Genomic DNA, 27437 nt, shown 5'->3' with positions numbered 1-27437 from the left:
AGGAGAAGCTTGCTCTGGCTAGAGAACAAAAGTTAAGTGGGTCAGAACCCACTGGTGGCAGCAATATCCCTAAGGATAGAGACAGGCACTATGATAATAGAAACCTGAGCAAGATTGTCCCTCCCTACAAGTGTGGGGATGACATCCACAAATGGATAACTGCTTTGGAGAGAGCTTGCAAAGTACAGCAGGTACCCCAAAGTCAGTGGGCAGCTATCCTGTGGCTCTCCTCTGAGAAAGGTAGAGACAAGCTCCTCACAGTTAGTGATGAGGATGCAGACAATTACACTGTCCTGAAGAGTGCTCTGATTGATGGGTTTGGCCTAACCACTGAACAATACAGGTTGTTGTTCAGGGATACCCAGAAGACACAGACTCAGGACTGGACTGACTTTGTAGATTGTGCCACTAAGGCTCTGGAAGGCTGGCTAGTGGGAAGTAAGGTTAAGGACTATACAGCATTGTATAATTTGATCATGAGAGAACAAATCCTTAACAACTGTCAAAACCAGCTACTGCATCAACACCTGATTGATTCTGATCTGACTTCTCCCCAAGAATTGGTAAAGAAGGCAGATAGATGGGTCAGGACTAGAGTTAAGCAGAAAAACCAGAACCAGGGCGGTGATCAGAAAAAGGCAGACCAGAAGGGTAATGATCAGAAACAAAAAGACCAGAAGTCTTCACCAGGCCCCCAAAAGGCTCAGGGGGAGGGTGGTCCCAAAAAGGATAAAAAGAAAGATGGCCAAAAGAAACCATGGTGCAACTATTGTAAGTCCAACTCACATTGGTTTAGTGAGTGCACCAAAAAGGATAAGCCCCCAGCCACCATTGCCCCTAAGGCAACTGTACCCCCTAGTCCAGCTGTAAGTGGTGGTTCCCAGCAAAAGGGTGTAGTAGGGTTAACCCTGGGAACTGAGGAGGATTCTGGCCTAGTCAGAATACCTACTCAGGCTGTTCTGATCTGTGATGGGGACTTAGCTTTGTCCCCTACTGTAGGCCCCAGTAACCTGGGCAAGTACAGACAGACTCCTTTTATCAACCAAATAATGGCTCAGGCCTACAGGGACACTGGGGCTAGTGTCACAATGGTGACACCTGCCTTTGTGGACCCTGGACAGATCATACTAGGTGAGAAATACCTAGTGACCAACGCTAGCAATGCCACTACCTCCCATAGTGTGGCTATTGTTAACTTCTCCTGGGGAGGGGTAACTGGCCTCAAGAAAGTTGTTGTTAGTTCAGACCTTCCTGTAGAGTGTTTACTGGGCAATGATCTTGAAACTTCAGTTTGGTCTGAAGTGGAGTATAGGACCCATGCAGAAATGCTGGGGATAGATGCACATGTCCTTGCTGTGACCAGGTCACAGGCCAAAAAGTGCACCACTGAACAAGTGCTGGATCCTGAAACTATGGACCAGTCACAACCCAAGAGAAAGAGCAGTAGGGTTAAGGCTGTGCCTTCCCCCCTGCCTCAGGTAGTGGATCAGCCCTCCCAGGAGGATGATTCTGAGAGCCCTGAAGGAACTGTCCTAGAAGAACTTGAACCTGATCAGGTTGAGTTTCTTGGGACAGGGGGACCTTCAAGGGCAGATCTGAGGCAGGCTCAATTAGACTGTCCCTCTCTTGAACCCCTCAGACAGCTGGCTGCTGCTGAGGCTGCAGGGAATGCTCAAGGTACCCATAGAGTGTATTGGGATGAAGGGCTACTGTACTCAGAGGCTAGAGACCCCAAGCCTGGTGCATCCAGGAGGTTGGTCATACCACTGAAGTTCAGAGGCTTCCTTCTTACCTTGGCTCATGATATTCCCCTTGCAGGACATTTAGGCCAGAACAAGACTTGGGACAGGCTTGTCCCTCACTTTCACTGGCCCCATATGTCAGAAGATACCAAGGAGTTTTGTCGCTCCTGTGTCACCTGCCAAGCCAGTGGCAAATCAGGTGGCACCACAAAGGCCCCCCTCATACCACTACCTGTGGTGGGGGTCCCCTTTGAAAGAGTGGGTATAGATATTGTAGGACCAATGGACCCACAAACAGCATCTGGGCACAGATTTATACTGGTGATAGTGGACCATGCCACCAGGTATCCAGAAGCTATTCCCCTGAGGACCACAACAGCTCCTGTTGTGGCAAGGGCCCTGCTTGGAGTATTCTCCAGAGTGGGCTTTCCAAAGGAGGTCATTTCTGACAGAGGTGCCAACTTCATGTCAGTATACTTGACTGCAATGTGGAAGGAGTGTGGTGTGAACTACAAATTCACCACACCCTATCACCCACAGTGCAATGGGCTTGTTGAGAGATTCAACAAGACCCTAAAGGGAATGATAAAAGGTTTACCAGACAAGCTTAGGCGAAGATGGGACATCCTTTTACCCTGCCTTCTGTTTGCTTACAGAGAGGTCCCACAAAAGGGGGTTGGCTACAGCCCTTTTGAGCTTTTGTTTGGGCATCCTGTAAGAGGACCCCTGTGTTTAGTAAGGGAAGGATGGGAGAGACCTCTCAGACAACCCAAAATTGACATAGTGGACTATGTACTTAGTCTCCGCTCCAGGATGGCAGAGTATATGAAGAAGGCTTCTAAAAACCTTGAGGCAAGCCAAGAACTCCAAAAAGCTTGGCATGACCAAAAGGCTGTGCTGACTGTTTACCAGCCAGGGCAGAAAGTGTGGGTGTTGGAGCCAGTGGCCCCAGCAGCACTCCAAGACAAATGGTCTGGACCCCACACTATTGTTGAGAAAAAGGGAGAAGTCACCTACTTGGTGGACCTTGGGACTCCCAGAAGCCCCCACAGGGTGCTTCATGTCAACAGATTGAAGGCATATGTTGACAGGGCAGACATGGGCTTACTCATGGCTACAGATGAGGGGCAGGAGGAAGAGAGTGACCCTCTCCCAGACCTGTTGACTCAGAACCCTGATGATGGCTCAGTTGATGGTGTGGTCTTTTCTGACAGCCTCACTGTCCATCAGCAACAGGACTGCAGACAGGTTCTGCAGTCCTACAGACATATGTTTTCTCTGACCCCAAGTCAGACAAACTGGTGCACCCATGAGGTGGACACTGGTGACAGTCTGCCTGTGAAGAGTACAATCTACAGGCAACCTGACCATGTCAGGGACTGCATAAAAGTTGAGGTACAAAAGATGTTGGAGCTGGGAGTCATTGAACCTTCAGAGAGCCCTTGGGCTAGTCCTGTAGTTCTTGTGCCAAAACCTCACACCCAAGATGGGAGGAGAGAGATGAGGTTTTGCGTGGATTACAGAGGTCTCAATGCTGTCACTAGGACAGATGCCCACCCAATACCTAGGGCAGATGAGCTCATTGACAGACTGGCAGCTGCTAAGTTTGTGAGCACATTTGACCTGACAGCAGGCTACTGGCAAATCAGACTAGCTGAGAATGCAAAGGCCAAAACTGCTTTCTCGACCCCAGGAGGACATTATCAATCTGTGGTAATGCCCTTTGGTTTGAAGAATGCACCTGCCACTTTCCAAACGTTGGTGAATCAAGTCCTTACTGGGTTGGATGATTATTGTGCAGCTTATCTTGATGATATTGCTGTCTTTAGCTCCACCTGGGGGGATCACCTGGTCCACCTGAGGAATGTTTTAGAGGCCCTGCAAAAGGCAGGCCTCACTATCAAGGCCACTAAGTGCCAGATAGGGCAGAGCAAGGTTGTATACCTGGGCCACCTAGTTGGTGGGGGTCAGGTTCAACCACTGGAGAGCAAGATCCAGACCATAAAGGACTGGACTCCTCCAACTACCCAGACTCAGGTCAGAGCTTTCTTGGGCCTGACTGGGTACTACAGAAAATTTGTTAAGAACTATGGGTCCATTGTGACACCACTTAATGACTTGACCTCCAAGAAAATGCCAAAGAAAGTTCAGTGGACAGTAAGCTGTCAAAAAGCATTTGATGACCTGAAGCAGGCCATGTGCAGTGCACCTATTCTGAAAAGTCCATACTACTCCAAAGAGTTCATTGTCCAGACAGATGCTTCTGAGTTAGGTGTGGGAGCTGTTCTTTCACAACTGAATGTAGATGGTCAAGACCAGCCCATTGCTTTTATAAGTAGAAGGCTGACCCCTAGAGAGAAACGTTGGTCAGCTATTGAGGGGGAGGCCTTTGCTGTGGTTTGGGCCCTGAAGAAGCTGAGGCCATACTTGTTTGGCACTCACTTCAAGATTTAGACAGACCATAAGCCCCTCTTGTGGCTAAATCAGATGAAGGGTGAAAATCCCAAACTTCTTAGGTGGTCCATTTCCCTACAGGGGATGGACTTCACAGTGGAACATAGACCTGGGACTGACCATGCCAATGCAGATGGACTCTCCAGATATTTCCACTTAGAACATGAAGACTCAACTGGTCAAGGTTAGTTTAATGTCCCTAAGTTTGGGGGGGGGGGGGGTTGTGTAGGAGAGTAGGGTCTGCTTTCTATGTTCACCCCCACTTTTTGCTTTTGCTTTACTGGTTTTCGACTTAGATGTGGCTGTGGGCCTGCTAATCAGACCCACAACCCTGCTGTTCTCTCTCTAAATTGATACTATGTACTTTAGGTGCATAACCCATTTGGATAGGATCACCTTATTGGCCCCTGTACAGTGTACCTTAGGTACCCAGGGCATAGGTGTACCCTAGGCCTACCAGGGGCTGCAGCATGTATTATGCCACCCCTGGCCTGGCCTTCCATTATGACACAGCTGGCTTATCACTCAGCTGGGTCAAGGTCGTGTAATCACCCCTTGCTTAGGTGTAGTATTCCTATACCTAACTTGCATATAGACACATGTGTACCTATCAGCCACTCCTATGGCAGGCCTTAACAATCCTGGACGCAGAGTGCTTGGTTACATGTGAGATGGTGCTCTAGCATGAGCTGAGCCTGTCTGCAGCTTTCGGAACCCTGTCCTTATAGCTGTTCTATGATACAGCCTACCATATACTCTTAAAGTGCCTTATAATCTTAAACGGTTATGGTAACTATGGTTTGGCTTTATCAAAACATGTCGTGTAAGGTGTCTAACACTTTGGAATAATACCCCCATCCCATTTCTGGGGATGAGGATATTATCCCTCCCTTCTAGAGGGAGAAGACATGTTGTAACCTACTTACCCGGTTAAAGTTAACCAGAGCCCCAGCATTACAAAATGGATGCTGCTGCCACAGACACGAGTCTGACCTCCTGCTTCTGGGAGTGATCCCGGCAAGGGAGGTTTGGACAATAGGTTTCCTGCCTTGGGAGGTGCGAGCACCACCCCAGACAGGCCTTAGTGTATTGGGGCAGGGAGGGATGAAAAGAATGAGACATGCCTGGGGCACACAAGGTGTCCCGTGCATAGTCCAGTTCAAACCGGTGCTGGGGCTCTCCAGCCCCAGTCCTGGCGCGAAACTGGACAAAGGGAAGGGGGTGTAACCACCCCCCTCCCAGGTCCCACCCATAAGGCGTGACCTAGCAGGTAACCCAGCCCCCCAGATTTGGATAAGAGTGGTAGCTGGGCCCCAGGATATTAGATTATCCTGAACTTGCAACTTGAACAGAAACTCTGGACCTTCGACATTCGACGAAAGAAGAAGACTGAAGAATCTCCCTTGTGGCCAAGGAGTGGCTACCCTGTGCAAACAGGCACCATCAAGAGCCGAGCTGAGATCCGTGGAGGCGACGAGAGACGTGGGACCGGCTACCTGGGAAAAGTGGCGAGTATCTTCCAGCGCAGCTTCTGAGGTACCCTCGAAGTTGTGCACCGGGGATTGAGAAGCCCCAACCCCAAGCACCATCTGCACCGAAGATCAGCCCCCCACACTCCACGAGTCCTGCGTGGGGCCCTTCTGCATTTTCCTGCTTGCCGCGTCTGTCCGGTTGCTTGCCCGCTGGCTAGTGGCCTTTGTGACGACGCACCCTGAAATCTTCATCGCTGGTTTGGCTCCTCCAGACTGGCTCCCGCTTCTCTGCAAAGGAGAAGCACCCCAGACCTTCCTGGTCTGCACCAGAAGCAAGTCCTCCGTTCTTCGTGGGTTCCGCTTGCCAAGGCTTGGTGAGTCCTAGTCCAACTTCGACGCCGCCGACAGCAAGAGCCTTCGTGGGACAGCTCGCCTCCTGGTCCTGGTCGTCCTCGACGTTCCCTGGTCCTCGTGGCTGCAGCGACAAGCTTCACCTTCACCTGCAATCTTCACGACATCGCCTGGTTCCTTCCTGGTTCCACGCGGTCACTGGCTAGTGACCTTGACTCTGTCCCTTCTGCTTGCAGGTATCCTCTCTTCTTGATCCCAGCCTTGGGATCCACCGGACACTCTTCACTGACTGCCTGTCAGCAACTTTCCTTCAGGCATCCATAGAAGTCCACGACGAAACCCGACGCAAGTTCACACCTATGCACCCGCAGTCCGTGGGCTAGGTAACTTGGGTACTTCGGTGCTCACAAGGGTAGTGACTATCCTAGGGTCTAGTTTCCGAGTCTCGACTCTCTAGCTGCTTCAGAAGTGTCCTTAAACTGTTAATTTCTAACTGCTAGTAATTCTATCGACTTTTACGCATTACGCGTGAGTGTTTCCACTCTGCACCTGAATCCCGTGGGCCTCCCACTTCCTAACTGTTGCTAGTGTAGTGTAGCCCCAGCGATTCCCTAGGCCTAGGCCTATCCTATTTCCGTGACAGTGGTCCTTATACCACTTCTTTAGTATATGGTTTGCGTGGCCCCTAGGGCCTAACTGTATTACTTACCTGTGTGACTTAATGTATGCTTAAATAAGACTGTGTTGTACTTACCTCTAATCTCATAAAGAGTGCCGAGGGTTTGACTAGAATAAATACACTTTATTTTATATATATATCTGTTGTGGTGTCCTTTCATTTGGTATTCAAGGGATTATATATGGTATCACAGCTGGCTTCACATGCCATTCAGAGTTTAGCCTAAGACTGCTCTTGTCCATGCTACCACTAGGATAGCTGGTCTATAAGGTTGACTTTACAACCAATCACCATAAGGGTTGTTTGGACTGATATAAGGTGTACACTAGAATTAGTGACATCATACATCAGGCCAACTTCTCACACCCTGGCCTCCCCAAGTTCCCCATAAAATTCTCCTCAGAGACATCCAAGTTCTCAAGAGGGTCCCCAGACCCCTCCCATTCCTCTCCTGAGCCTAGCACGTCTTCAAAGTGCCCAGGCGACAAAATAGAACCTCTGGGTTCTGTCGACGTCTGAACTGGCGTCGATCGATGCCTTTCCAGGTCCGTCTCATCGGGGATGAGTATGGGGCTTGTGCCACCGATGGGCATTGGCGACGTCGCAGGCACCAACTTTGGGTTCGTGACTGGGGAAGGCCGCGTTGGCATGACCAGCTTTGAACTGGATCAGAATTTGGATCCCTGAGGCCCCACCGGCGTCATGGCCGGAGCAGACGGTGTCGAATTCAATGGGGCTCCTTCTTACCCCACGGGGCCCAAATGCTCTCCAGCGGGATCGTTCTGCTCAAATACGCGATGCATGGCTTCGCAAAATTATTTTATTTGAGCCAGAGTCGCTTCGGCTCCCCGAAAGGGGGGAGGCGCGAAGTCGACTCTGGCTCTGGCTCTGCAGATCTGTGCCTAGAGCATTGGTGCTTCTTACCTCTCTCCATGACAGATGCCAGTTGAGGTGAGGACAAAGTCAGCTTGGACGACTTCTTCTTGTGCCTCTTCCCGAGTGTCCCGAGGACCTCGAATGGGAGGAAGAGGTCTTAGGGCTCTGGGACCGGTCCTGCGACCTCCTCTTCTTTGAACGGGACTGTGACCTCCTTGGAGTCTCACTTGACGGTGTCAACTGCCAGGCTGTGAGTAACTTCATTACTCGCTCCTTCAAGGACTTCCGAGCCATCGCCCGACAGTCTGAACACGACTTCGTATTGTGGTCGCGCTCGAGACACCAAAGATATACGTGGTGGGGATCGGTAACTGACATCATGCGGGAACAAGTCCCGCATGGTTTGAAACCTGTCTTCCGCAAAGACATCTCTCGCCCAAAAATTTCGACAAAGTCGAGAAAAAACCTGCCAAAAAGCAGCAGAGGGGTAGCTCTTCCCAGATCGGCGCTTAAGATATAGGATTCGATCCACTTGAGGCGTCCCTCTGGATTCAGATGTGGTGGAATCTGTTGATCAAGATGTGAGAAGAGATGAAGTCAAAGGTGGATGTCAAGTCTAGGAGAATAAGGGCTGCCATTTCCTCGCAGTCCAGGAGGGCCCTGATGTTGTCGGTGCTGCGATCAGGGCTGTCTATGAGCTGTGGTTGCCCCAGAATCCAGCTTGAGAGGGCTGCAGGAAGTTGTTGTGTTCCAGGTTTTAGGTGAGTTGCTGGTTGATTGCCTTCTGGACAATGCTGCTGGTAAGGAGAGCAGGGAGATGGGCCAGTAGTAATTTGGTTCTGCTGGGTCGGTGAATGGTTTCCTCAGGAGTGGCCTCACTTCCATGTGTTTCCAGTTCTCAGAGAAGGCGACCGAGGAGATGGAGGTGTTCCGGACTTTTTTGAGTTCATCACCAATTGCTTTACTTCTGAGGTTGAAGACGTGGTGTAGACAGGGGTCAGAGGGTGCTCATGAGTGCACGGAGTTCATGATGGAGATAGTGACTTGAATTGTGAGGGGATCGCAGTGGGTGAGCAGGTATTCGGGTTTTATGTTCGTGGGTGTGAGCCGGTCAATGCTGTCGGTGGTGGAGGGTTGGGGCTTGCAGTTTTCGTAGATGGCTGAGATCTTGTTATGGAAGAAGTCTGCCAGTCTGGGTATGACTGCCTTGCCAACGATGACAGTGCATGCCGGGGCTCGGAAAATAGTGCATGAAATATTCCTGGAGGCGGGGGTCGGGGGGGTGGAACCCGGCGGGAGAGGGGTATGAGGGGAGGGGCCTCTGGACTAGAAATTGCTAGCTGCTGTTGGAGGTTGTTTTAGTTGCTACGCTGTAGAAGGGACAGCTACTAAGTTACAGAATGGGAAGTTTAGCACTGTTTGTATATCTGTTTGGGGATGCACGGGGAACAGCAAGCATTTGGCGACAGAGACGGCGATCTGATGCTCTCCACAAGGACTGAAGTCGCAGCATAGCGCATGATGATAGATTTACTCATGGCCTCACAGGTTGTAACTTTGGACAATGCTGCATGCCACTCATTTAGTGTAACGTATCCAGATTGCATGCGATGTGTACTGAGACTTTACCATATGATTGATGTAACTATGCTCTCTGCTAAACTGAGATGTACTGTGTGATTCTAACTGCAAACTCAATAAACAGATTTCTAAATAAATGGAAGAAGTCTGCCAGGGTGTCACACAGTTCTTGGGAGGGGGGTGACCGCTGCGAGGTTGAAGAATTCCTTTGGTGATGAAGAGCTCCTTCCTGCCTTATATGCGGGTCTGCTAGGGCGTTCTTCTGTTTTTTTCAGGAGGCGGTAGTACTGGTCTTAAAGGTGGTGTGGTGTGGTGTCCTGTCTCTTTGCTGGTGCGCCACTTCCTCTCCAGTTGCTGGCAATTGCCCTTGGTGGGTGGCACAGTAAGTGCTGCAGGCCCACTAGTAGCATTGAATTTACAGGCCCTGTTCACGTGTAGTACTATGTTAATAGGGACTAATAAGTATATTAAATGTGCTATTTGGGTTCAAGCCAGTGTTACCATGTTTTATGGAATGAGCACAAGCATTGTAGCACTGGTTAGCAGTAGTAAAGTGCACAGAGTCCCAATGTCAACAAAAATGAATTCAGCAAAACAGAAGGGGTGAAGGCAAAACGTTTGGGGGAGATGCTGTAGAGATGGCCAAGTCCAACATGTAGGGATTAAATAGAGAGCGATTGAATACCGACCCCTGTGGAGCTCCATTCGTTGAGGTTTTATATTTAGACAGATGTGGTGGAAGAAGCACAGCCTGGCGCCGATCCACTGGGTAAGATTTACACCAGTGCAAGTGATAATGGCAATGGCTCATTGATACCATTCTCTGCCAATCTGGAAAGAAGGATCGAATGTGATACGGTGTCGAAAGCGGCTGACAAATCGAGTAGCCTGAAGGCCACTGATCTAGCCTTCTTCAATTTCTGAAGCAGTTCTTCCAAAGCGGACAGATGAGCTGTTTCGGCGCTATGCCCAGATCTAAACCCTGAATGGAGCAGTTCCAAGATGTTATTCTGTTATAAGAAGTCTGACAACAGTTTGATTGCGTGCCTCTGCAAGATCGTCACAGCAAAAGTAAGCAAGAACATTGGCCTAAAGTTGGATAATACTGTGTAATCCACATATGGTTTCTCCAATAAAGGAGCATTAAGTGCCTTTTTTAATTCAAGTGGCACAGAAGATTGGCAAGGGAGCTATTACAGAGCTCCAACAGAGGATGCCTTAACTCAATTTTTACAGCTTTCCCCACATTAGGAGGTAGTGGGTCCATGGGTGACCCAGAGCTGATGGACTCAGCCGTGGAATTAAATTGTGCAAGACTGAGGAGTAAAATGTTCTGTACAAGGGACCTGATCTATTCCTTTTTTCTCCTTCCACCCCTTCTCCAGGCAGTACAGGATCCGCCACGATATCTGCCCGAGCGTTGTATGAAGACTCACTGGGTGCGAATGCCAGAGGACAGACCTAGGGATACAAAGCTGATGTTCAATGGGATGTCTGCAATTCCAATTCCTTACAATGTTGTCAATCTTTTCAACAAATAAACTGAGGAGATTGTCTCTCAGCTCCCTGGAGTGCCCAAACACTGCTGATGCAGATCCAGGAGAAGGTAAAGGGCGCACTATAGAAACCTCCTAAGATGAATTCTCAGTTGCCGTAACCCTATATGCATAATATTTGGCTTTAGTTGTTACTATCAAGCGCTTTTACTGCCGGGAGGCCTCTTGAAGCTCTATTTCAGTCTATGGGGAGATTTTGCATTGCCAACCCAGCTTTGCAGCTCTGCCGCAGTGCTGATGCACACCGTGCAGGCATACAGCCCTCATGTGTCTCCCAGTGGTACATATTGAAATCTCTTTCACCTGCTGATGTTATGCAAGGTGGTATGCTCTACATCAGCTGCTTGTGTGACAGCGCTGTGACGCGCTTCAGGGTCTGCTAGTGCCCATGCAAAATATAAACCTCTAAAAATCTAAATCGTTGTTCTTGTAATCCATTTTCGGTTAAGGGACCGTCATCCCTTCAGATACTGATTTTCTCCAGTGTCCCTTCATACTATTCAATGTCCTTGTCGTTGGTAGCTAATTAATGATTTGCTTTTTAGAGATTGGACATTATATTTGATATCCTTCTAATGATATTGCTTTTTGAGTAAGCCCTTCGGTCTGCTCGTGCTACCAGGGGCGAGACAGGGATGCTCAAGGGATGAGACAGGGATGCTTAAGGGATGAGACAGTGATGCTTAAGGGATGTCTGTGCTTTGCCTCTGGCTCTCTCAGGTGTCAGTCTGCACAGGATTCCTTGGATCACTGTATTAAGGTGATTCTGTAAGTGTCGCCCCCTCCAGGCAGCTCAGGACACCTGCTGTGTCCACTCAGTATTGCTGAGAGTTTAGACACTGGCAAACAACATTATTGCTTGTAGGTCACAATCATAGCTTTGTTATTTCTTCCAGTGCAAAGATCATGAAACGACAACAAGCACATGAAACAGCATGTAATAACAAGACCAGACAAGGCATTTCACTGGGAGAAGCCTTCTTTCTAAGCACTATTCTGCATCTGGCAGAGAGATGTGGTATCCATCCCCAGCCCCAGGTTTCACTCAGACTCACCTCTGCTTCAACAGCTGCTTGTTGTCTTCAATGGTGACACTGTCTGCATAGTCCCGCTTGAAGATCTCAAAGGCTTCCTGTCTCCCCAGGGACATTTCCCCTGCTCTGGTTCCTGCAAGGAGAAGAAATAAAACATATCAGGAAATGCAAAGCACAGTGCTTAGTATGATCACCTCAGATGCAAAGACAGGTGAGCGACTACAAGAGGTCACTCTGGACACATCTGTTACGCTGCTACCTCAGGACTAGACTCAAACTGCTGATGTCGCATCAAGATCCTGTCATAGCTACTGATAAAGTCATCTTCCCCAGTACCACCGCCCTCCTGGGTGCTGCCCTTCCTCGATCAACTTACTCAGCCCTCGATCATCCAGAGAGATCAGGGTTACTGCCCTCTGAGGTAATCCATCCTTCCAAAGTGCACCGATCACTCTGGGGCTGCGGATGCAAGTGCACGGCCTCTCGATCCACAAAGCATACTTCTGGCTCCATCCCCAACAAGCAATGCTCCCATTGAGAAGTCTATCCCATGAACCTCCTCTGTGGTGGTATATTTTATGCACCTCCTAACCTTCAGCAGTCTCTGAAACATAGGTACAACATGCCAGGATCTGAGGAGTAGCCATGTCCTGGCAGTGGGTCTGCTTGGTGCTCCTTCACAGAATGCTGATATCAAGTAACATCTTGATGATGTAAGAGATGACGATGAAGCTTTACCTCTATGCCCATCAAATGTGGAAGCCAGCTTTGTGCAGACAGCAGATGTATGTCATTAATTTCTGCGTGAAGTAAGTCTGGTACGTTGCAGCATCAATAGATTGTCACTGAAGGTTAGCAACTGGGTTATTCATGCTTGGAACCAGAGCAACTTTTGTAAAAGTAGGAAATGAATCACTCGGAGACACAAGAGCAGAACTGTGACACCAGAGATGGAAAATAATCACTCAGAGACACAAGAGCAGTCCTGTGACTTCAGAGATGGAAAAGAATCACTCAGGGACACAAGAGCAGTCCTGTGACACCACGGCTGGAAATGAATCACTCGGAGACACAAGAGCAACACTGTGACACCACAGATGGAAAAGAATCACTTGGAGACACAAGAGCAGTCCCGTCAAAGCAGAGATGGAAAATAATCACTCGGAGACACAAGAGCAGTCCCGTGACTTCAGAGATGGAAAAGAATCACTCGGAGACACAAGAGCAGTCCTGTGACACCAGAGATGGAAAAGAATCACTCGGAGACACAAGAGCAGTCCTGTGACACCAGAGATGGAAAAGAATCACTCGGAGACACAAGAGCAGCCCCGTGACTGCAGAGATGGAAAAGAATCACTCGGAGACACAAGAGCGGAACCGTGACACCACAGACCCTAATCAAACTTAAATTCCTTTAAATGTTTGTGTCCTTTCAGCCATAGCTCTTAATTGCTTCCGATGCCTTCATGTTAAAACAAGACAGAACACAGGTGATGGATTACTCCAAGACATTGCCAGATCCGCAGATAGAGAGATTGTGCAAGTATTGTGTATGTGAAGGAGTTATATGGCAGTATCTCTGCCCACTCATGCGTGTACTTCACGTCACAGCCAGGACTCACAAACCTAGCTGTCCCTGCAAACGCCTCGTCAGGGTAGTAAGCGCTATATAAATACTTTAATCACTTCTATCCCTTATTATTTCTTTTTTTATTTACCCTCACAGTTGTTTTACACTACACCTTTCTCTTGCCTCCCATCTCTCCGCAGTCAAGAGTGCATTAATCTTCCTGCGTTCTTTGGTAGAGTGCCTTACTCAACTCATGCTGAGGATGGACAAGGCTTTCGCCCTATTTGTTGACCTACATTCTTATCCTGTTTAATAAAATGTTAAGAAGCGTGCCTAGAGAACCACCAAGATGCGCCTTGAAGACCATTTACACCCCTCCTCCCCCAGCCACAACTTCCCCCTCACATACCAAAGGATATCCCTAGCAGTCACCTTCAGTAGTATGGGTTAAGAGGTTCATTTGTGCTCATCAGGAGGCCACTGCAGCTTGCACAACCCAGGGTCCCTGCCAGCATCACCAAAGACTGGACCAACAGAACCAGGAGCCATCACACTCCTACAAGTGGGACAATTCCAGGTCCCCAAAGCTATGAGGATGGCTTGAGTGTCAGGTATTGGTCACTTCAATGTTTTTTTTACTGAGTTAATAAACAACTCTTGTGTTCATCTCCAATTTAGATAAATACTGTCACCATGTGGCAGACTGTCATAAGTGTGGGTGTTGACAATTAAGTGCCAGTGCTGAGCACTGAAAACCACCTGCTCAAATTAAGCACTGGGTCACCCAAAGTTCTGCATGGACCAACTCAAACAGATAGTGTCAAACAAGCTGACTGCACACTGACTGCTTAATAACCTGAAAAAGACCACAGCCGTTTGATTAATTCTGCAAAACAACATCATCCACGTGGCTTCAAGTGGGCCGGGTCCTGTCGGTGCTCAGCACCGGCAATTCTAACAAGCATTGGCATAGCCAATAGGTCTCGCCTTTGGGACCTTATAAGTGTTTAGCCATGCAACAGTTGCGTAACTAAATACTTATACGGTTCCAAAAGCGAGACCTATTGGCTATGCAAAGCGGCTGTGAAAGTGAAAGTGATCGCGATCACGATCAAACATCAAAGCGGCTGTGCGGCCGCGATAGTGAAAGTAATCGCGGTAAAGCGCCGCGCGCGTGCCCGCGCACATGCACTGTAGCTCTAGGCTGGCCTGGTAGCACTATTTGAAGCCCTGTCAACAAGTCTCGCCAGACCAGCGCATGCGCTGGGTCAGGCGAGACCTAAAACGCAGGTGCTGAGACGGGTCCCTATCACCCTCTCCATTTTTGCCCTCACCCTCAGGGTAAAGAAAATCTCAACTCAGCAGCACCACTGTACTTCAAAGAAACTCGTTTTATTAGGTCTTGCCTGACCCAGCGCATGCGCTGGCCTGGCGAGACATTTTGAGAGGGCTCCAAAAAGTTCTACCTGGCAAGCCTAGAGCTACAGTGCATGTGCGCGGGCGCGCGGGCCGCTTGACCGTGAATACTTTCTCTTTCGCCGCTTTGATGTTTGATCGCGATCACTTTCGCGGCCGCTTGTTTACATTTAAAGCACTGCCAAGGCCATTGATTAATACGATTGTCAGGGGCCACTAATTAGAATTATTGTGAGGGCCCTTGGTGCACAATGCTCCAGCATGATACCAGTACAGATTACTGTTCTGGGACCACTGATGCTCGCTGCTACCTGGGGTCATGGGTGCATAGATTCCTGTCCTGCTGGTGCATACACCATCTGTGCCATTAACTCATACTGCTAGGCGCTAATAAGATACGTCTTTTTGGAAATTAATATTGCTGGCATTGGCTGCTGGAGAGGTTCATGCTGAGGCAACAGATTTTTGGCACATGCACTTAACACACATCCTGATATTACCCGTTTTGTGTCATTTCCTGTAACATACTTTACTTTAGTAACTTGTTTTCGCCATTTCCGGTGATGCCACTACAGTCAGGTCGTATTAGTTCCTGAAATGTCACTGTGTCAATAATGCTGTCCTGGCGCGTGCGCTGCACACTGGGGCTTTTACTATGGATACTGACAGTAAACACAAAAACACCACAGTCCATAAAGTTATATTAAGTGGGATCCCAGTCCAGTTACTCGAGGGGGCAGGCTGCAGCTTGTGTGTCCGATAAACCGAGTCTGACTCCGGCTGCTTCTGGAATCAAACCGTTTCACAACCACAAGGCACTCTTCCTTCCACTAACCGCTATGTTAATAGAACGGAATAGAGCACGAGGGCCATTAGCAGGGCTTCGCAGCACTGTCGGGCTGGGGCACTGTCACACGCTGACTTGCAAAGCATGCTTCAGTTCTTGGAACTGTGCAAACGTGAGAGGTGAGGCCCGAGTCAGAGAGGCAGTTACCCGCCATGGGGCAGGTCACACATCTCAGGCCGTGCCATGCTGGGTGTAAGTGTGCCGCATGCGAGTTCAAGCACTTGTGGCCTCACTGTCCGGACGCAGAGCATCAGGTGGCCAACCCACCCTCAACCTTAGAGGAGCGTGTGTAGGCTTCTGCATTTCACAGCCGTGTCACAAGAGCCTGGTGCATCACACGGAAGCTTCCCAGGTCCATGTCTGTACGTGCAGCTCATCTAGTCCAGGGTGTCATTGTGCACTGACGACCTTGCAGTCCTGCATGTACAGGACTACATGTCCCAGAATGCAAAGCCCCGGACGGGATTAGTCACGCATTGAACCTGAGCGCTCCACATATGCATATCAAGTCATGCACATTCTAACAGCCATGCCAGGGCTGAAAGTGGCAATCCCATGGTAAGGTGCCAATTAACCAGGGCTATTTATCACTGTCCTGCTGTTCACACTGCTAACACGCCAGTCGGGTATTAAAGCAAACACAGGAGTGTTTATCAAATAAAGTATACGAGCATGAATAGGCTATCAAACTTCAAAATAGTGTAAAAATCTATTCACTTAAACCACGCAAACAAAAAATAAACGTGAAAACAAGCATTGGCATAGCCAATAGGTCTCGCTTTTGGGACCCTATAAGTATTTAGATATGCAGCACAATATCCTTGGTGCAACAACATCAACTGTTGCATGGCTAAACACTTATGAGGTTCCAAAGGCGAGACCTATTGGCTATGCCAATGCTTGTTTTTTTCAGTCTCACCATTTCAGAACTGAAGCATTGTCAATATACTATACAGGAAGCCATGGTTGCTTATTTATGTTACGCCTCTAACAACAATTGACAAAGCCAATAGTACTGGCTTGTTGTAAGTGTAATGTTACTTGTTGGATTATATATCTGGATGCAATGACAGAAATAGCAAAATACCAGTAGTGCGGCACACTATGCTAAGCACAGATTTTCAGCATAGGTGCTTTTTAGCCACGCCAATAATTACATCGGACACGCTCATTTTTAGAGACCCCCCCAGTTTTTTCCTCCCAATTAAAGCCCTGGTCATCTATAACTATCTCTACTGAACCACTGTAGTGCGCATGCTCCCTATACTCACAGATGAACAGAAAGCACTGGCTATGAATACAGACGCGCCCAGAAGGGATATACCGTGAAGAGGCGCTTTATATCCACTGACTCAAGAGAGAAAGGACTCTGAGGGTGCGAGTCCTAAGTACGGTTCCTTTTGCAGACGGGCTCGTGCTGTCAGTGGCCCCCGGCTGCTTGTATACGTTTGTACCACAGCCTTTCCGTGGAATGAACCGTGAGAAGTGCAGCCGGTCCGGTGTCGCGGATGGAAGCAAACACTGCATTTCTTGGCGCAGAGCAGGCATTACATCCTGAGGCTGACGTCACGGACATCCCTGCAGCTGGCCTCTCACCAGCACATCTGAAACTCATGCAACAATTACCGACGATAAAAATAACCCGCGAGGAATGCTTCGGAGGGCGAAACGTGGAGCCGCGCCAGCCCCCGAATAACAAACCCTGTGGGGACGGCCATCTGGACTGCACCAACAGGAAGGAGGGGGTGTTAAGATGGCGCCTGCAGCAGGCCTGAGACTAGAACCTGCGGCCGCAGAGTCCACGAGCTGTCAGTGAGCCCAAGCCCTTGCCCCCCGCCTGCCCCACAGCATCCATTCTGTGCAGTGACGGCCCATTACCACATAGAGAGCGGCATGGCTGCGCCAGGCCAGTTTATTTCCAGCGAGCACACCCTTCAACTCAACTGCAGACAACGCTGCAGCTCTGAGCCATCCAGGGTCCAGGACCAGGAAGGATCTGGGTCGCATCCACGAACGCGGCGCGTGTTGTGGGGTCCGCTGCTGCGCTGGACTCGCACGCTGCTATCACTGGGGCTGGAGCTCCGTGCAGGCCCCAGAGAAGGAAGAGAAACGCACCAGTCGCAATCCTGGAACTGCTTCACAGCTTCTTAAATGTGCTGTGAACGTTTAACGTGCGTGATCCAGAGGGCTGCAGACTAATATATATGAAGGAGCGGAAACCGGTGAGGTGGGCGTGGCAATCACTGGACCACGCAGGACTTCATGTTCTTTCTCTGGCCGATTCCAGGTGGGCTGGGGCGGATACCCACTGCTAGCGCTGCAGGAGCACTGAGCTTCAGCACCTTGCGCTCTGTGACGTCACTACCCTCCCCCCCCCCCTCCCCCCGCGTGAGTTTGTATCCCATTAGCAGTACATGGGCCGTTCCTAACATGTGACATTAGTACACGGATGTGGTACTGTAAGCACACTGTGAGGCTGGACCTGGGCACCTGCAGCTGCCCCTGGCATGCAATGACAGTACATAAGGAAGCATGTCTGTATACTGGCAGTGAGGCTTACCCAGTGCATATGAATGCGGCTATTGGCATTCACTGACCACATATGGGCAGATCTAGCATTCCATAGGCGTCTGACTGTGCATAGGCCGTGGGTCAACGCTGGCACCTGCAGCTGCCCCTGGCATGCAATGACAGTACATAAGGAAGCATGTCTGTATACTGGCAGTGAGGCTTACCCAGTGCATATGAATGCGGCTATTGGCATTCACTGACCACATATGGGCAGATCTAGCATTCCATAGGCGTCTGTGACTGTGCATAGGCCGTGGGTCAACGCTGGCACCTGCAGCTGCCCCTGGCATGCAATGACAGAACATAAGGAAACATGTCTGTATACTGGCTGTGAGGCTTACCCAGTGCATATGAATGCTGCTACTGGCATTCACTGACCACATACGGGCAGATCTAGCATTCCATAGGCGTCTGTGACTGTGCATAGGACGTGGGTCAACGCGGGCACCTGCAGCTGCCCCTGGCATGCAATGACAGTATATAAGGAAGCATGTCTGTATACTGGCTCTGAGGCTTACCCAGTGCATATGAATGCTGCTAATGGCATTCACTGACCACATATGTGCAGATCTAGCATTCCATAGGCGTCTGTGACTGTGCAAAAGACGTGGGTCAATGCGGGCACCTGCAGCTGCCCCTGGCATGCAATGATAGAACATAAGGAAACATGTCTGTATACTGGCTGTGAGGCTTACCCAGTGCATATGAATGCTGCTACTGGCATTCACTGACCACATATGTGCAGATCTAGCATTCCATAGGCGTCTGTGACTGTGCATAGGCCGTGGGTCAACGCGGGCACCTGCAGCTGCCCCTGGCATGCAATGACAGTATATAAGAAAGCATGTATGTATACTGGCTGTGAGGCTTACCCAGTGCATATGAATGCTGCTACTGGCATTCACTGACCACATATGGGCAGATCTAGCATTCCATAGGTGTGGGAAAGTGGGTTTCTGTTGCAGTAACCCCCCCCCCCCCCCTTTTTGCCTAATAGCTGATGCACTTTTCCTTGCTGTGCCCTGGGCTCCTGCCAATCAGGTGCCCAGGGCCTGTGTTCCTTCCCTAAAATACAAACTCCCAATTGGCAAACCCTGGCCACATGTCAGCCCCTAGTAAATGGTACCCTAGGTACCCAGGGCCTTGTGACCAGGGAAGGCCTCTAAGGGCTGCAGCACTCATTGTGCCATCCTTAGAGGCCCTGTGCCCTTACACACACACACTGCCTTTGCAGGATGAGTGTCTGGGTGCAGGACAAAACAAAGAGTCGACATGGCACACATCTCTGTGTGCCATGCCCATCACCTACACTGCCAAGGCATATGTCAGCCACCCCTCTGGCTGGGTGCCTTATTCCTATGGTGTGGGCACAGAAGCAGGAGCCCTGTGCCCCTACAGTACCCAGGTCCATTCCTGGGCACTGTAAGTACAGTGCTGCCATGTACGAGTACATGGTGCTGAGAGCTCGTCAAACACGAGCTCCACAGCACCATATTGGCAACACTGAAGCCTGGGAAGTTTGGTATCAAACTTCTCAGCACATTAAACCCACACTGATGCCAGTGTGGGATTTAATGTACTAAGCACCCCAGAGGGCATCTTAGAGATGCCCCCTTACAGCTAACCTACAATCCACGTCTGCTCTGAGGCTGCCCAGGCTGCCACACAGCAGACACGTTGCTGGACCCCTGGGTGGGAGAGCCCCTGCTCTCCCGGGCCTGCAACAATGCCCGTCCTGGGGGAGGTGATAAATCTCCTCCCCCAGGATGAGCCAAGGGAAGCTTCAAAGGCATGCCGCCTCTTGGAGATTCCCCAGGCCTCTGCAACCCCCCACTCTGGAGGGAAGCTGGCCGGAAACCCCATACAAGGACAGGGAATGTGCAAGCCTGCCCACCCCACCCCTCAGGTGGGGGAGGCGAGGTGGAGGCAAGGTGAAGCACATCTCCGGGCTATCGCCATCTTGAAGATGGGGGGCCCTACCCTATCAGGATTAGGCTACTGCCCCCCTCCCACAGGAGAGAGGCAGGATAGGGGGTGTACCCACCCCAGGACAAGGACCCATTGGTCCCTGGCCTTCACCTACCTGTAACGCCCCTAAATCTAGTATTTAGGGGCACCCTGAACCTTCCTTCCTGAGATTCCAGATAGAAAACTACAAGAAGAGCAAGAAGAACAAGGACCTGCCCTGCAGCTGCTAAAAAGAGAAGAAGACACCAACTGCTTTGGCCCCAGCCCTACCGCCTGTCGACTCTCGAACCTGCACCAGCGCGGCATCTCTCGTGGCCAGCAATCTCACCAACCCCGGAGGACCTGGCTACCTCTTGGCTCTAAGCCCCTGGGACTCCCATGAGTAGAGGCTCTACTCAAGAAACCTATTTTTAACCCCTGGCAGCAGCCCGGAACCGCGGACCCAACCCACTCTGCACCAGCCAAGCCTGGCCAGTGCCGGAGTGGACAAAGACCCTGAGGACGACCCCACGGCGACTGTGACCCCGAGTCCGGCACCCAAGGACCCCCCTCGACATTCCGGAAGAAGCCTGCAGCCTCAGAACAGAGTGCCACCCCAACCGCGATCAACAAGAGGGTAAGATTTCCGACATCAAAAGGCACCCCTGCACCCGGCACCCTGCGGCCCCCTGTGCCCAATCCCGGGGTACCCACCTAACCTACAACTACCCAACTTACCTCTCGAAGTGGTGGTGGCACCTGAAGCATCCTCGTCCCCGAGCTTGCAGCCTTTTTCCAAACCGGAACATTCTCATTGATTTCCATTGAGCGCCCGAAGGCTCAAAAGCACCCTGCACCCAGCCGCCCGAGTGGCCCTGGCAGTGCACTCTCTACACTAACTTACTTCCCCACTTGCCCTGAGTAAGTGACCAGGAGCCCAGCTCCCACAGCCGCGTGGCTTGCCAGACAGCAGCCACCAACCAAGGCCCCCCTATCCCTCATAGGATAACATTGGGCCTAACTCTCTCTGCACCCGGCCGTCCTGAAACCGCTGAGGGTGAACCAACTGTACCTACCTGACACTGGGGGACCCCCGAGTCTATGCCCGGAATTTCAACTCTGCCAGTCGAGTACTTACCCTTAAACCGCTAACTTCATTTTCCTCATAGGGTAACATTGACTGGCTTTTTCTTCAAAAATCTTCTAAGTGTGAACTTTTCAAAACTGCAAATACTCACCAAAAATCAGCCAAGTGACAAAAACGAATTTACTCACCTGCTCCTAGGTGAACTCCCAGTGCTGGATCTTGGTGTCCAGCCCTGACTCTGAAAAGTGTCCACAACTATCTATACTTACCTCTAACTAATTTTTCTCCCATAGGAAACCATTGTCTGCTTTTCTGTGAAATTTCTTCTAAGTGTCTATTTTTGCAAATTTGAAATATTCTTTTAAAATCGTACCATTTCTGCAAACAAAATTACTTACCTGTTTTTGATAAGGACCCCAGTCCTGGGTCTAGGTACCCAGTCCTGGATTACTAAAGTAACGATAAAGTACTCTACCTGCAATTTGAATTTCTTGCAATAGAGATCCATTGAATGTTTTCTTTGAAATATTTTCTAAGTGCTAACTTTTGAAATTGCTAAATATTATTTAAAAATCATTACAGTTATTAAGTCGACTTTCATCACTTGATTCTGAATACTGACCCAGAGCTGGATCTAGGAGCCAGACCTGGAATTCCAAAAGTAATTTGAAATACAATTTATTACAAATAACCTGAATTTACCATTGAGCTCAATGCATTGTTATGTTTAGGAAATAGGATTGTTTATTGTAACCAACTGTAACTGTTTACAAAAATGTATTGCTTAAGACAAAAGTATTTATATTCAACCTCTCATTCTGAGAAAGTATATTTTTATCCCCTTTGTGGTTCTAAAAATAAAACAAGCATATATTTTATATATGTAAACCATTGGCCTAGAGTTCAGTTATTGAGTGTGTGAAACCATTTGCTGACTGAGTGTGTACAAGAAATGCTTTACACTGTCCTCTGGTACTGCCTTACTGCTCGACCAAGCTACCACTTTTGAGAGTAAGGTCATACCTAACTTTGACCTCTATCAGCCTCTGGGGGACTGTGGACTCTGTACACCCTGTACCTATTAGGGAACAGTATATACAGAGCCACTTTCGCCTGTGACTCTGCATAGGCCGTGGGTCAACGCTGGCACCTGCCCCTGGCATGCAATGACAGTATATAAGAAAGCATGTCTGTATACTGGCTGTGAGGCTTACCCAGTGCATATGAATGCTGCTAATGGCATTCACTGACCACATATGTGCAGATCTAGCCTTCCATAGGCGTCTGTGACTGTGCATAGGCCGTGGGTCAATGCTGGCACCTGCAGCTGCCCCTGGCATGCAATGATAGAACATAAGGAAGCATGTCTGTATACTGGCTGTGAGGCTTACCCAGTGCATATGAATGCTGCTACTGGCATTCACTGACCACATATGGGCAGTTCTAGCATTCCATAGGCGTCTGTGACTGTGCATAGGACGTGGATCAACGCGGGCACCTGCAGCTGCCCCTGGCATGCAATGACAGTATATAAGGAAGCATGTCTGTATACTGGCAGTGAGGCTTACCCAGTGCATATGAATGCTGCTAATGGCATTCACTGACCACATATGTGCAGATCTAGCATTCCATAGGCGTCTGTGACTGTGCATAGGACGTGGGTCAACGCGGGCACCTGCAGCTGCCCCTGGCATGCAATGACAGTATATAAGGAAGCATGTCTGTATACTGGCTGTGAGGCGTACCCAGTGCATACGAATGCGGCTATTGGCATTCACTGACCACATATGTGCAGATCTAGCATTCCATAGGTGTCTGTGACTGTGCATAGGACGCGGGTCAACGCGGGCACCTGCAGCTGCCCCTGGCATGCAATGACAGTACATAAGGAAGCATGTCTGTATACTGGCTGTGAGGCTTAGCCAGTGCATATGAATGCTGCTAATGGCATTCACTGACCACATATGGGCAGATCTAGCATTCCATAGGTGTCTGTGACTGTGCATAGGATGTGGGTCAATGCGGGCACCTGCAGCTGCCCATGGCATGCAATGACAGTACATAAGGAAGCATGTCTGTATACTGCCTGTGAGGCTTACCCAGTGCATACGAATGCGGCTATTGGCATTCACTGACCACATATGTGCAGATCTAGCATTCCATAGGCGTCTGTGACTGTGCATAGGACGTGGGTCAACGCGGGCACCTGCAGCTGCCCCTGGCATGCAATGACAGTATATAAGGAAGCATGTCTGTATACTGGCTGTGAGGCTTACCCAGTGCATATGAATGCGGCTATTGGCATTCACTGACCACATATGGGCAGATCTAGCATTCCATAGGCGTCTGTAACTGTGCATAGAACGTGGGTCAACGCTGGCACCTGCAGCTGCCCCTGGCATGCAATGACAGTATATAAGGAAGCATGTCTGTATACTGGCTGTGAGGCGTACCCAGTGCATACGAATGCGGCTATTGGCATTCACTGACCACATATGTGCAGATCTAGCATTCCATAGGTGTCTGTGACTGTGCATAGGACGCGGGTCAACGCGGGCACCTGCAGCTGCCCCTGGCATGCAATGACAGTACATAAGGAAGCATGTCTGTATACTGGCTGTGAGGCTTAGCCAGTGCATATGAATGCTGCTAATGGCATTCACTGACCACATATGGGCAGATCTAGCATTCCATAGGTGTCTGTGACTGTGCATAGGATGTGGGTCAATGCGGGCACCTGCAGCTGCCCATGGCATGCAATGACAGTACATAAGGAAGCATGTCTGTATACTGCCTGTGAGGCTTACCCAGTGCATACGAATGCGGCTATTGGCATTCACTGACCACATATGTGCAGATCTAGCATTCCATAGGCGTCTGTGACTGTGCATAGGACGTGGGTCAACGCGGGCACCTGCAGCTGCCCCTGGCATGCAATGACAGTATATAAGGAAGCATGTCTGTATACTGGCTGTGAGGCTTACCCAGTGCATATGAATGCGGCTATTGGCATTCACTGACCACATATGGGCAGATCTAGCATTCCATAGGCGTCTGTAACTGTGCATAGAACGTGGGTCAACGCTGGCACCTGCAGCTGCCCCTGGCATGCAATGACAGTACATAAGGAAGCATGTCTGTATACTGGCTGTGAGGCTTACCCAGTGCATATGAATTCTGCTACTGGAATTCACTGACCACATATGGGCAGATCTAGCATTCCATAGGCGTCTGTGACTGTGCATGGCTGTGGGTCAATGCTGGCACCTGCATCTGCCCCTGGCATGCAATGACAGTATGTAAGGAAGCATGTCTGTATACTGGCTGTGAGGCTTACCCAGTCCATATGAATGCGGCTATTGGCATTCACTGACCACATATGGGCAGATCTAGCATTCCATAGGCGTCTGTGACTGTGCATAGGACGTGGGTCAACGCGGGCACCTGCCCCTGGCATGCAATGACTATATAAGGAAGCATGTCTGTATACTGCCTGTGAGGCTTACCCAGTGCATATGAGTGCGGCTATTGGCGTTCACTGACCACATACGGGCAGATCTAGCATTCCATAGGCGTCTGTGACTGTGCATAGAACGTGGGTCAACGCTGGCACCTGCCCCTGGCATGCAATGACAGTATATAAGGAAGCATGTCTGTATACTGCCTGTGAGGCTTACCCAGTGCATATGAGTGCGGCTATTGGCGTTCACTGACCACATACGGGCAGATCTAGCATTCCATAGGCGTCTGTGACTGTGCATAGAACGTGGGTCAACGCTGGCACCTGCAGCTGCCCCTGGCATGCAATGACAGTATATAAGGAAGCATGTCTGTATACTGCCTCTGAGGCTTACCCAGTGCATATGAATGCTGCTACTGGCATTCACTGACCACATACGGGCAGATCTAGCATTCCATAGGCGTCTGTGACTGTGCATAGAACGTGGGTCAACGCTGGCACCTGCAGCTGCCCCTGGCATGCAATGACAGTATATAAGGAAGCATGTCTGTATACTGCCTGTGAGGCTTACCCAGTGCATATGAATGCTGCTAATGGCATTCACCGACCACATATGTGCAGATCTAGCATTCCATAGGCGTCTGTGACTGTGCATAGGCCGTGGGTCAACGCTGGCACCTGCAGCTGCCCCTGGCATGCAATGATAGAACATAAGGAAGCATGTCTGTATACTGGCTGTGAGGCTTACCCAGTGCATATGAATGCTGCTACTGGCATTCACTGACCACATATGGGCAGTTCTAGCATTCCATAGGCGTCTGTGACTGTGCATAGGACGTGGGTCAACGCAGGCACCTGCAGCTGCCCCTGGCATGCAATGATAGTATATAAGGAAGCATGTCTGTATACTGGCTGTGAGGCGTACCCAGTTCATACGAATGCGGCTATTGGCATTCACTGACCACATATGTGCAGATCTAGCATTCCATAGGCGTCTGTGACTGTGCATAGGCCGTGGGTCAACGCGGGCACCTGCAGCTGCCCCTGGCATGCAATGACAGTATATAAGAAAGCATGTCTGTATACTGGCTGTGAGGCTTACCCAGTGCATATGAATGCTGCTACTGGCATTCACTGACCACATATGGGCAGATCTAGCATTCCATAGGCGCCTGTGACTCTGCATAGGCCGTGGGTCAACGCTGGCACCTGCCCCTGGCATGCAATGACAGAACATAAGGAAACATGTCTGTATACCGGCTGTGAGGCTTACCCAGTGCATATGAATTCTGCTACTGGAATTCACTGACCACATATGGGCAGTTCGAGCATTCCTTAGGCGCCTGTGACTCTGCATAGGCCGTGGGTCAACGCTGGCACCTGCAGCTGCCCCTGGCATGCAATGACAGTATATAAGAAAGCATGTCTGTATACTGGCTGTGAGGCTTCCCCAGTGCATATGAATGCTGCTAATGGCATTCACTGACCACATATGTGCAGATCTAGCATTCCATAGGCGTCTGTGACTGTGCATAGGACGTGGGTCAACGCGGGCACCTGCAGCTGCCCCTGGCATGCAATGACAGTATATAAGAAAGCATGTCTGTATACTGGCTGTGAGGCTTACCCAGTGCATATGAATGCGGCTATTGGCATTCACTGACCACATATGGGCAGATCTAGCATTCCATAGGCGTCTGTGACTGTGCATAGGACGCGGGTCAACGCGGGCACCTGCAGCTGCCCCTGGCATGCAATGACAGTATATAAGGAAGCATGTCTGTATACTGGCTGTGAGGCTTACCCAGTGCATATGAATGCTGCTTATGGCATTCACTGACCACATATGTGCAGATCTAGCATTCCATAGGCGTCTGTGACTGTGCATAGGCCGTGGGTCAACGCTGGCACCTGCAGCTGCCCCTGGCATGCAATGATAGAACATAAGGAAGCATGTCTGTATACTGGCTGTGAGGCTTACCCAGTGCATATGAATGCTGCTACTGGCATTCACTGACCACATATGGGCAGTTCTAGCATTCCATAGGCGTCTGTGACTGTGCATAGGACGTGGGTCAACGCGGGCACCTGCAGCTGCCCCTGGCATGCAATGACAGTATATAAGGAAGTATGTCTGTATACTGGCTGTGAGGCGTACCCAGTTCATACGAATGCGGCTATTGGCATTCACTGACCACATATGTGCTGATCTAGCATTCCATAGGCGTCTGTGACTGTGCATAGGACGCAGGTCAACGCGGGCACCGGCAGCTGCCCCTGGCATGCAATGACAGTATATAAGGAAGCATGTCTGTATACTGGCAGTGAGGCTTACCCAGTGCATATGAATGCTGCTAATGGCATTCACTGACCACATATGTGCAGATCTAGCATTCCATAGGCGTCTGTGACTGTGCATAGGACGCGGGTCAACGCGGGCACCTGCAGCTGCCCCTGGCATGCAATGACAGTATATAAGGAAGCATGTCTGTATACTGGCTGTGAGGCGTACCCAGTGCATACGAATGCGGCTATTGGCATTCACTGACCACATATGTGCAGATCTAGCATTCCATAGGCGTCTGTGATTGTGCATAGGACGTGGGTCAACGCGGGCACCTGCAGCTGCCCCTGGCATGCAATGACAGTATATAAGGAAGCATGTCTGTATACTGGCTGTGAGGCTTACCCAGTGCATATGAATGCGGCTATTGGCATTCACTGACCACATATGGGCAGATCTAGCATTCCATAGGCGTCTGTGACTGTGCATAGGACGTGGGTCAACGCGGGT

At 50.0% G+C, this 27437-nt stretch overlaps 1 protein-coding gene across 1 annotated transcript in view; it reads right to left on the bottom strand.

The window, feature by feature from the left end:
* The window catches only part of KIF6 (kinesin family member 6), a 1720339-nt gene that overhangs the window by 684786 nt on the left and 1008116 nt on the right, over window positions 1-27437 (bottom strand). The window contains exon 14 of the mRNA XM_085610234.1: window positions 11767-11878. Within this exon, the coding sequence (XP_085466360.1) occupies window positions 11767-11878 (112 nt within the window). The remainder of the gene's footprint in view (window positions 1-11766; window positions 11879-27437) is intronic.

Source organism: Triturus cristatus, chromosome 6 (assembly GCF_964204655.1).
Source record: "Triturus cristatus chromosome 6, aTriCri1.1, whole genome shotgun sequence".
NCBI classification, from domain to species: Eukaryota; Metazoa; Chordata; class Amphibia; order Caudata; family Salamandridae; genus Triturus; species Triturus cristatus.
This window is presented reverse-complemented; position numbering and strand designations above follow the sequence as displayed.